General features: G+C 46.7%; 1 protein-coding gene across 1 annotated transcript in view; it reads left to right on the forward strand.

Moving 5' to 3' along the window:
- Positions 1 to 13,904, forward strand: part of card11 (caspase recruitment domain family, member 11) — a 173,422-nt gene that overhangs the window by 97,660 nt on the left and 61,858 nt on the right. The window contains exon 16 of the mRNA XM_046333844.1: positions 4,739 to 4,782. Coding sequence (XP_046189800.1) covers positions 4,739 to 4,782 — 44 coding nt within the window. The remainder of the gene's footprint in view (positions 1 to 4,738; positions 4,783 to 13,904) is intronic.

Below are 13,904 nucleotides of genomic sequence, written 5' to 3' on the forward strand. Positions count from 1 at the left end.
CTTCACCCTACACCCTAAACACTTCACCCAACTCCCTAAACACTTCACCCTACACCCTAAACACTTCACCCTACTCCCTAAACACTTCACCCAACTCCCTAAACACTTCACCCTACTCCCTAAACACTTCACCCTACACCCTAAACACTTCACCCTACACCCTAAACACTTCACCCTACACCCTAAACACTTCACCCTACTCCCTAAACACTACACCCTAAACACTTCACCCTACTCCCTAAACACTTCACCCTACACCCTAAACACTTCACCCTACACCCTAAACACTTCACCCTACACCCTAAACACTTCACCCTACACACTAAACACTTCACCCTACACCCTAAACACTTCACCCTACTCCTTAAACACTTCACCCTACACCCTAAACACTTCACCCTACACCCTAAACACTTCACCCTACACCCTAAACACTTCACCCTAAACACTTCACCCTACTCCCTAAACACTTCACCCTACACCCTAAACACTTCACCCTACACCCTAAACACTTCACCCTACTCCCTAAACACTTCACCCTACACCCTAAACACTTCACCCTACACCCTACTCCCTAAACACTTCACCCTACACCCTAAACACTTCACCCTACACCCTAAACACTTCACCCTACACCCTAAACACTTCACCCTCCTCCCTAAACACTTCACCCTACACCCTACTCCCTAAACCCTTCACCCTACTCCCTAAACACTTCACCCTAAACACTTCACCCTAAACACTTCACCCTACACCCTAAACACTTCACCCTATACCCTAAACACTTCACCCTACACCCTACTCCCTAAACACTTCACCCTACTCCCTAAACACTTCACCCTACACCCTAAACACTTCACCCTACTCCCTACACCCTAAACACTTCACCCTACTCCCTAAACACTTCACCCTACACCCTAAACACTTCACCCTACACCCTACTCCCTAAACACTTTACGCTACACCCTAAACACTTCACCCTACACCCTACTCCCTAAACACTTCACCCTACTCCATAAACACTTCACCCTACACCCTAAACACTTCACCCTACACCCTAAACACTTCACCCTACACCCTACTCCCTAAACACGTCACCCTACACCCTACACCCTAAATACTTCACCCTACTCCCTACACCCTAAACAATTATCCCTACACCCAAAACACTTCACCCTACACCCTGAACAATTCTCCCTACACCTGAAACACTTCACCTTACACCCTAAACACTTCACCCTAAACCTGAAACACTTCACCCTACACCCTAAACGCTTCACTATACACCCTAAAAACTACACCCTAAACACTTCACACCGTAAGCACTTCACACCCTAAACACTTCACCCAACATCCTAAACACTTCACCCTAACCCCTACACCCTAAACACTTCACCCTACTCCCTACACCCTAAACCATTTAGCCTACACCCTTTACCCTATACCCTACACCCTTTACCCTAAACCATTTACCCTACACCCTATACCCTACACCCTTTACCCTAAACCATTTACCCTACACCATTTACCCTATACCCTAAACACTTCACCCTACTCCCTACACCTAAATACTTCACCCTACTCCCTAAACCCTAAACAATTCTTCCTACACATTTACATTTACATTTAACCTAAACACTACACCCCTTACCCAAAACCATTTACCCTACACCCTTTACCCTACACCATTTACGCTACACCCTATACCATACACCCTTTACCCTACACCCTTTACCCTACAGCCTTTACCCTATACCCTTTACCCTACACCATTTACGCTACACCCTTTACCCTATACCCTTTACCCTACACCCTTTACCCTACACCCTTTACCCTACACCCTATACCCTACACCATTTACCCTTTACCCTACACCCTTTACCCTACACCATTTACCCTACAGCCTTCTTCCTTTACTCTACACCCTTTACCCTATACCCTTTACCCTTTAACCTACACCCTTTACCCTACACCCTTTGCCCTATACCCTTTACCCTACACCATTTACGCTACACCCTTTACCCTACACCCTACACCCTTTACCCTTTACCCTACACCCTACACCCTTTACCCTATACCATTTACGCTACACCCTTTACCCTATACCCTTTACCCTACACACCCTTTACCCTACACCATTTACCCTTTACCCTATACCCTTTACCCTACACGCTTTACACTACACCCTTTACCCTACACCCTTTACACTACACCATTCACCCTACACCCTTTACCCTACACCCTTTACCCTATACCCTTTACCCTATACCCTTTACACTACACCCTTTACCCTACACCCTTTACACTACACCCTTTACACTACACCCTTTACCCTACACCATTTACCCTACACCCTTTACCCTTTTACCCTATACCCTTTACACTACACCCTTTACCTTACACCATTTACCCTACACCCTACACCATTTTACCCTATACCCTTTACACTACACCCTACACCATTTTACCCTTTACACTACACCCTTTACCCTACACCCTTTTACCCTACACCCTTTACACTACACCCTACACCCTTTACCCTATACCCTACACCCTTTACACTACACCATTTACCCTACACCCTTTACCCTACACCCTTTACACTACACCCTTTACCCTACACCCTTTACACTATACCCTTTACCCTATACCCTTTACCCTACACCCTTTACCCTACACCATTTACGCTACACCCTTTACCCTACACCCTATACATTTTACCCTTTACCCTACACCCTTTACCCTATACCCTTTACCCTACACCCTTTACACTACACCCTTTACCCTACACCCTTTACACTACACCCTTTACCCTACACCCTTTACCCTACACCCTTTAGCCTACACCCTTTACCCTACACCCTTTACACTATACCCTCCACCCTTTACCCTACACCATTTACGCTACACCCTTTACCCTACACCCTTTACCATTTACCCTACACCCTTTACCCTACACCCTTTACCCTACACCCTTTACCCTATACCCTACACCCTTTACCCTACACCTTTTACCCTACACCATTTACGCTACACCCTATACCCTTTACCCTATACCATACACCATTTACGCTACACCCTATACCCTTTACCCTACACCCTTTACCCTTTACCCTACAACCGTTACCCTATACCCTTTACCCTACACCCTTTACCCTACACCCTTTACCCTACACCATTTACGCTACACCCTTTACCCTACACCCTATACCCTACACATTTTACCCTTTACCCTACACCCTTTACACTATACCCTTTACCCTACACCCTTTACCCTATACCCTACACCCTTTACCCTACACCCTTTACCCTATACCCTTTACCCTACACCCTTTACACTACACCCTTTACCCTACACCCTTTAGCCTACACCCTTTACCCTACACCCTTTACCCTACACCATTTACCCTACACCCTTTACCCTGTACCCTTTACCCTATACCCTACACCCTTTACCATTTACCCTACACCCTTTACCCTACACCATTTACGCTACACCCTTTACCCTACACCCTATACATTTTACCCTTTACCCTACACCCTTTAGCCTACACCCTATACCCTACACCCTTTACCCTACACCATTTACCCTTTACCCTACACCCTTTACCCTATACCCTACACCCTTTACACTACACCCTTTACCCTACAACCATTACCCTATACCCTTTACCCTACAACCGTTACCCTACACCCTTTACCCTACAACCGTTACCCTACACCCTTTACCCTACACCCTTTACCATACACCATTTACGCTACACCCTTTACCCTACACCCTTTACACTATACCCTTTACCCTACACCCTTTACCCTACACCCTTTACCCTATACCCTACACCCTTTACACTACACCCTTTACCCTACACCCTTTACACTATAATCAACACCCTTTACCCTACACCCTTTACCCTACACCATTTACGCTACACCCTTTACCCTACACCCTTTACCCTACACCCTTTACCCTACACCATTTACCCTACACCCTTTACCCTGTACCCTTTACCCTATACCCTACACCCTTTACACTACACCCTTTACCCTACACCATTTACCCTTTACCCTACACCCTTTACACTATACCCTTTACCCTACACCCTTTACACTACACCCTTTACCCTACACCCTTTACCCTACACCCTTTACACTACACCCTTTACCCTACACCCTTTACACTACACTCTTTACCATTTACCCTACACCCTTTACCCTACACCCTTTACACTACACCCTTTACCCTTTATCCTACACCCTTTACACTATACCCTTTACCCTACACCCTTTACCCTATACCCTTTACCCTACACCTTTTACCCTACACCCTTTATACTATACCCTTTACCCTACACCCTTTACCCTACACCCTTTACCCTACACCCTACACCCTTTACCCTACACTTTTACCCTACACCATTTACGCTACACCCTATACCCTTTACCCTATACCATACACCATTTACGCTACACCCTATACCCTTTACCCTTTACCATACACCATTTATGCTACACCCTTTACCCTACACCCTTTACCCTACACCCTTTACCCTGTACCCTTTACCCTACACCCTTTGCCCTATACCCTATACCCTACACCATTTACACTACACCCTTTACCCTGTACCCTTTACCCTATACCCTACACCCTTTACCCTACACCCTATACCCTTTACCCTACACCCAATACATTGGAAAAAGATTTCAAACTTCTGACTACATTTTTCTTTCTCCGTTTCAGCCTCTGTGACTTTGAATATGAGTGTGTAGACAACATGGATTATGGTAAGGTACCTGAGACTGTAGATGTCCTATACCCTACAGCCCCAAACTATGGACCCTATACCCTACAGCCCCATTCTATAGACCGTATACCCTACAGCCCCATTCTATAGACACTATACCCTACAGCCCCATACTGTATACCTATAGACCCTATACCCTACTGCCCCAGACTATAGACCCTATACTCTACAGCCCCATACTGTATACCTATAGACCCTATACCCTACTGCCCCATACTGTATACCTGTAGACCCTATACCCTACAGCCCCATACTGTATACCTATAGACCCTATACCCTACTGCCCCATACTGTATACGTGTAGACCCTATACCCTACTGCCCCACACTGTATACCTGTAGACCCTATACCCTACTGCCCATACTGTAGACCATATACCCTACAGCCCCATACTGTATACCTATAGACCCTATACCCTACTGCCCCATACTATAGACCCTATACTCTACAGCCCCATACTGTATACCTATAGACCCTATACCCTACTGCCCCATACTGTATACCTGTAGACCCTATACCCTACTGCCCCATACTGTATACCTGTAGACCCTATACCCTACTGCCCCATACTGTATACCTGTAGACCCTATACCCTACTGCCCCATACTGTATACCTATAGACCCTATACCCTACTGCCCCATACTATAGACCCTATACCCTACAGCCCCATACTGTATACTTATAGACCCTATACCCTACAGCCCCATACTGTAGACCCTATACCCTACAGCCCCATACTGTAGACCCTATACCCTACAGCCCCATACTGTATACCTATAGACCCTATACCCTACTGCCCCATACTGTATACCTATAGACCCTATACCCTACTGCCCCATACTATAGACCCTATACCCTACAGCCCCATACTATTGACCTATAGACCCTATACCCTACTGCCTCATAATGTATACCTATAGACCCTATACCCTACTGCCCCATACTGTAGACCCTATACCCTACAGGCCCATACTGTATACTTCTAGACCCTATACCCTACTGACCCATACTATAGACCCTATACCCTACTGCCCCATACTGTAGACCCTATACCCTGAAGCCCATACTGTATACCTGTAGACTGTATACCCTACTGCCCCATACTGTATACCTATAGACCCTATACCCTACTGCCCCATACTATAGACCCTATACCCTACAGCCCGATACTATTGACCTATAGACCCTATACCCTACTGCCCCATACTGTATACCTATAGACCCTATACCCTACTGCCCCATACTGTAGACCCTATACCCTACAGGCCCATACTGTATATTTCTAGACCCTATACCCTACTGACCCATACTATAGACCCTATACCCTACAGTCCCATATTGTAGACCCTATACCCTACAGCCCCATACTGTAGACCCTATACCCTACAGCCTCATACTGTATACCTCTAGACCCTATACCCTACAGTCCCATATTGTAGACCCTATAATCTACAGCCCCATACTGTATACCTGTAGACCCTATACCCTAAAGCCCATACTGTATACCTGTAGACCCTATACCCTACTGCCCCATACTGTAGACCCTATACCCTACAGCCCCATACTGTATACCTATAGACCCTATACCCTACTGCCCCATACTATAGACCCTATACCCTACAGCCCCATACTGTATACTTATAGACCCTATACCCTACAGCCCCATACTGTATACCTATAGACCCTATACCCTACTGCCCCATACTGTAGACCCTATACCCTACAGCCCCATACTGTAGACCCTATACCCTACAGCCCCATACTGTATACCTATAGACCCTATACCCTACTGCCCCATACTGTATACCTATAGACCCTATACCCTACTGCCCCATACTATAGACCCTATACCCTACAGCCCCATACTATTGACCTATAGACCCTATACCCTACTGCCTCATAATGTATACCTATAGACCCTATACCCTACTGCCCCATACTGTAGACCCTATACCCTACAGGCCCATACTGTATACTTCTAGACCCTATACCCTACTGACCCATACTATAGACCCTATACCCTACTGCCCCATACTGTAGACCCTATATCCTGAAGCCCATACTGTATACCTGTAGACTGTATACCCTACTGCCCCATACTGTATACCTATAGACCCTATACCCTACTGCCCCATACTATAGACCCTATACCCTACAGCCCGATACTATTGACCTATAGACCCTATACCCTACTGCCCCATACTGTATACCTATAGACCCTATACCCTACTGCCCCATACTGTAGACCCTATACCCTACAGGCCCATACTGTATAATTCTAGACCCTATACCCTACTGACCCATACTATAGACCCTATACCCTACAGTCCCATATTGTAGACCCTATACCCTACAGCCCCATACTGTAGACCATATACCCTACAGCCCCATGCTGTATACCTATAGACCCTATACCCTACTGCCCCATACTATAGACCCTATACTCTACAGCCCCATACTGTATACCTATAGACCCTATACCATACTGCCCCATACTGTATACCTGTAGACCCTATACCCTACTGCCCCATACTGTATACCTGTAGACCCTATACCCTACTGCCCCATACTGTATACCTGTAGACCCTATACCCTACTGCCCCATACTGTATACCTGTAGACCCTATACCCTACTGCCCCATACTGTAGACCCTATACCCTACAGCCCCATACTGTATACCTATAGACCCTATACCCTACAGCCCCATACTGTATACCTATAGACCCTATACCCTACTGCCCCATACTGTAGACCCTATACCCTACAGCCCCATACTGTAGACCCTATACCCTACAGCCCCAGACTGTATACCTATAGACCCTATACCCTACTGCCCCATACTGTATACCTATAGACCCTATACCCTACTGCCCCATACTATAGACCCTATACCCTACAGCCCCATACTATTGACCTATAGACCCTATACCCTACTGCCCCATACTGTATACCTATAGACCCTATACCCTACTGCCCCATACTGTAGACCCTATACCCTACAGGCCCATACTGTATACTTCTAGACCCTATACCCTACTGACCCATACTATAGACCCTATACCCTACTGCCCCATACTGTAGACCCTATACCCTAAAGCCCATACTGTATACCTGTAGACTGTATACCCTACTGTCCCATACTGTATACCTATAGACCCTATACCCTACTGCCCCATACTGTAGACCCTATACCCTAAAGCCCATACTGTATACCTGTAGACTGTATACCCTACTGCCCCATACTGTATACCTATAGACCCTATACCCTACTGCCCCATACTATAGACCCTATACCCTACAGCCCCATACTATTGACCTATAGACCCTATACCCTACTGCCCCATACTGTATACCTATAGACCCTATACCCTACTGCCCCATACTGTAGACCCTATACCCTACAGGCCCATACTGTATACTTCTAGACCCTATACCCTACTGACCCATACTATAGACCCTATACCCTACAGTCCCATATTGTAGACCCTATACCCTACAGCCCCATACTGTAGACCATATACCCTACAGCCCCATACTGTATACCTATAGACCCTATACCCTACTGCCCCATACTATAGACCCTATACTCTACAGCCCCATACTGTATACCTATAGACCCTATACCATACTGCCCCATACTGTATACCTGTAGACCCTATACCCTACTGCCCCATACTGTATACCTGTAGACCCTATACCCTACTGCCCCATACTGTATACCTGTAGACCCTATACCCTACTGCCCCACACTGTATACCTGTACCCTACTGCCCCATACTGTAGACCCTATACCCTACTACTGCCCCATACTGTATACCTATAGACCCTATACCCTACAGCCCCATACTGTATACCTATAGACCCTATACCCTACAGCTATAGACCCATACCCTACTGCCCCATATTGTAGACCCTATACCCTACAGCCCCATACTGTAGACCATATACCCTACAGCCCCATACTGTATACCTATAGACCCTATACCCTACTGCCCCATACTGTATACCTATAGACCCTATACCCTACTGCCCCATACTATAGACCCTATACCCTACTGCCCCATACTGTATACCTGTAGACCCTATACCCTACTGCCCCATACTGTATACCTGTAGACCCTATACCCTACTGCCCCATACTGTATACCTGTAGACCCTATACCCTACTGCCCCATACTGTAGACCCTATACCCTACAGCCCCATACTGTATACCTATAGACCCTATACCCTACAGCCCCATACCCTATACCCTACAGCCCCATACTGTATACCTATAGACCCTATACCCTACTGCCCCATACTGTAGACCCTATACCCTACAGCCCCATACTGTAGACCCTATACCCTACAGCCCCAGACTGTATACCTATAGACCCTATACCCTACTGCCCCATACTGTATACCTATAGACCCTATACCCTACTGCCCCATACTATAGACCCTATACCCTACAGCCCCATACTATTGACCTATAGACCCTATACCCTACTGCCCCATACTGTATACCTATAGACCCTATACCCTACTGCCCCATACTGTAGACCCTATACCCTACAGGCCCATACTGTATACTTCTAGACCCTATACCCTACTGACCCATACTATAGACCCTATACCCTACTGCCCCATACTGTAGACCCTATACCCTAAAGCCCATACTGTATACCTGTAGACTGTATACCCTACTGTCCCATACTGTATACCTATAGACCCTATACCCTACTGCCCCATACTGTAGACCCTATACCCTAAAGCCCATACTGTATACCTGTAGACTGTATACCCTACTGCCCCATACTGTATACCTATAGACCCTATACCCTACTGCCCCATACTATAGACCCTATACCCTACAGCCCCATACTATTGACCTATAGACCCTATACCCTACTGCCCCATACTGTATACCTATAGACCCTATACCCTACTGCCCCATACTGTAGACCCTATACCCTACAGGCCCATACTGTATACTTCTAGACCCTATACCCTACTGACCCATACTATAGACCCTATACCCTACAGTCCCATATTGTAGACCCTATACCCTACAGCCCCATACTGTAGACCATATACCCTACAGCCCCATACTGTATACCTATAGACCCTATACCCTACTGCCCCATACTATAGACCCTATACTCTACAGCCCCATACTGTATACCTATAGACCCTATACCATACTGCCCCATACTGTATACCTGTAGACCCTATACCCTACTGCCCCATACTGTATACCTGTAGACCCTATACCCTACTGCCCCATACTGTATACCTGTAGACCCTATACCCTACTGCCCCACACTGTATACCTGTAGACCCTATACCCTACTGCCCCATACTGTAGACCCTATACCCTACAGCCCCATACTGTATACCTATAGACCCTATACCCTACAGCCCCATACTGTATACCTATAGACCCTATACCCTACTGCCCCATACTGTAGACCCTATACCCTACAGCCCCATACTGTAGACCCTATACCCTACAGCCCCAGACTGTATACCTATAGACCCTATACCCTACTGCCCCATACTGTATACCTATAGACCCTATACCCTACTGCCCCATACTATAGACCCTATACCCTACAGCCCCATACTATTGACCTATAGACCCTATACCCTACTGCCCCATACTGTATACCTATAGACCCTATACCCTACTGCCCCATACTGTAGACCCTATACCCTACAGGCCCATACTGTATACTTCTAGACCCTATACCCTACTGACCCATACTATAGACCCTATACCCTACTGCCCCATACTGTAGACCCTATACCCTAAAGCCCATACTGTATACCTGTAGACTGTATACCCTACTGTCCCATACTGTATACCTATAGACCCTATACCCTACTGCCCCATACTGTAGACCCTATACCCTAAAGCCCATACTGTATACCTGTAGACTGTATACCCTACTGCCCCATACTGTATACCTATAGACCCTATACCCTACTGCCCCATACTATAGACCCTATACCCTACAGCCCCATACTATTGACCTATAGACCCTATACCCTACTGCCCCATACTGTATACCTATAGACCCTATACCCTACTGCCCCATACTGTAGACCCTATACCCTACAGGCCCATACTGTATACTTCTAGACCCTATACCCTACTGACCCATACTATAGACCCTATACCCTACAGCCCCATACTGTATACCTGTAGACCCTATACCCCACTGCCCCATACTGTAGACCCTATACCCTACAGCCACTGTATACCTCTAGACCCTATACCCCACTGCCCCATACTGTATACCCTATACCCTACAGCCCCATACTGTATACCTCTAGACCCTATACCCTACAGTCCCATATTGTAGACCCTATAATCTACAGCCCCATACTGTATACCTGTGTAGACCCTATACCCTAAAGCCCATACTGTATACCTGTAGACCCTATACCCTACTGCCCCATACTGTAGACCCTATACCCTACAGCCCCATACTGTATACCTGTAGACCCTATACCCTAAAGCCCATACTGTATACCTATAGATCCTATACCCTACAGCCCCATACTGTATACCTGTAGACCCTATACCCTACAGTCCCATACTGTATACCTATAGACCCTATACCCTACAGCCCCATACTGTATACCTGTAGACCCTATACCCTACTGCCCCACACTGTATACCTGTAGACCCTATACCCTACTGCCCCATACTGTAGACCCTATACCCTACAGCCCCATACTGTATACCTATAGACCCTATACCCTACAGCCCCATACTGTATACCTATAGACCCTATACCCTACTGCCCCATACTGTAGACCCTATACCCTACAGCCCCATACTGTAGACCCTATACCCTACAGCCCCAGACTGTATACCTATAGACCCTATACCCTACTGCCCCATACTGTATACCTATAGACCCTATACCCTACTGCCCCATACTATAGACCCTATACCCTACAGCCCCATACTATTGACCTATAGACCCTATACCCTACTGCCCCATACTGTATACCTATAGACCCTATACCCTACTGCCCCATACTGTAGACCCTATACCCTACAGGCCCATACTGTATACTTCTAGACCCTATACCCTACTGACCCATACTATAGACCCTATACCCTACTGCCCCATACTGTAGACCCTATACCCTAAAGCCCATACTGTATACCTGTAGACTGTATACCCTACTGTCCCATACTGTATACCTATAGACCCTATACCCTACTGCCCCATACTGTAGACCCTATACCCTAAAGCCCATACTGTATACCTGTAGACTGTATACCCTACTGCCCCATACTGTATACCTATAGACCCTATACCCTACTGCCCCATACTATAGACCCTATACCCTACAGCCCCATACTATTGACCTATAGACCCTATACCCTACTGCCCCATACTGTATACCTATAGACCCTATACCCTACTGCCCCATACTGTAGACCCTATACCCTACAGGCCCATACTGTATATTTCTAGACCCTATACCCTACTGACCCATACTATAGACCCTATACCCTACAGCCCCATACTGTATACCTGTAGACCCTATACCCCACTGCCCCATACTGTAGACCCTATACCCTACAGCCCCATACTGTATACCTCTAGACCCTATACCCCACTGCCCCATACTGTAGACCCTATACCCTACAGCCCCATACTGTATACCTCTAGACCCTATACCCTACAGTCCCATATTGTAGACCCTATAATCTACAGCCCCATACTGTATACCTGTAGACCCTATACCCTACTGACCCATACTATAGACCCTATACCCTACTGCCCCATACTGTAGACCCTATACCCTAAAGCCCATACTGTATACCTGTAGACTGTATACCCTACTGTCCCATACTGTATACCTATAGACCCTATACCCTACTGCCCCATACTGTAGACCCTATACCCTAAAGCCCATACTGTATACCTAGACTGCTCCATACTGTATACCTATAGACCCTATACCCTACTGCCCCATACTATAGACCCTATACCCTACAGCCCCATACTATTGACCTATAGACCCTATACCCTACTGCCCCATACTGTATACCTATAGACCCTATACCCTACTGCCCCATACTGTAGACCCTATACCCTACAGGCCCATACTGTATACTTCTAGACCCTATACCCTACTGACCCATACTATAGACCCTATACCCTACAGCCCCATACTGTATACCTGTAGACCCTATACCCCACTGCCCCATACTGTAGACCCTATACCCTACAGCCCCATACTGTATACCTCTAGACCCTATACCCCACTGCCCCATACTGTAGACCCTATACCCTACAGCCCCATACTGTATACCTCTAGACCCTATACCCTACAGTCCCATATTGTAGACCCTATAATCTACAGCCCCATACTGTATACCTGTAGACCCTATACCCTAAAGCCCATACTGTATACCTGTAGACCCTATACCCTACTGCCCCATACTATAGACCCTATACCCTACAGCCCCATACTGTATACCTGTAGACCCTATACCCTAAAGCCCATACTGTATACCTATAGATCCTATACCCTACAGCCCCATACTGTATACCTGTAGACCCTATACCCTACAGTCCCATACTGTATACCTGTAGACCCTATACCCTACAGCCCCATACTGTATACCTGTAGACCCTATACCCTACTGCCCCACACTGTATACCTGTAGACCCTATACCCTACTGCCCCATACTGTAGACCCTATACCCTACAGCCCCATACTGTATACCTATAGACCCTATACCCTACAGCCCCATACTGTATACCTATAGACCCTATACCCTACTGCCCCATACTGTAGACCCTATACCCTACAGCCCCATACTGTAGACCCTATACCCTACAGCCCCAGACTGTATACCTATAGACCCTATACCCTACTGCCCCATACTGTATACCTATAGACCCTATACCCTACTGCCCCATACTATAGACCCTATACCCTACAGCCCCATACTATTGACCTATAGACCCTATACCCTACTGCCCCATACTGTATACCTATAGACCCTATACCCTACTGCCCCATACTGTAGACCCTATACCCTACAGGCCCATACTGTATACTTCTAGACCCTATACCCTACT

The sequence above is a fragment of the Oncorhynchus gorbuscha genome, unplaced genomic scaffold (assembly GCF_021184085.1).
Source record: "Oncorhynchus gorbuscha isolate QuinsamMale2020 ecotype Even-year unplaced genomic scaffold, OgorEven_v1.0 Un_scaffold_537, whole genome shotgun sequence".
NCBI lineage: Eukaryota > Metazoa > Chordata > Actinopteri > Salmoniformes > Salmonidae > Oncorhynchus > Oncorhynchus gorbuscha.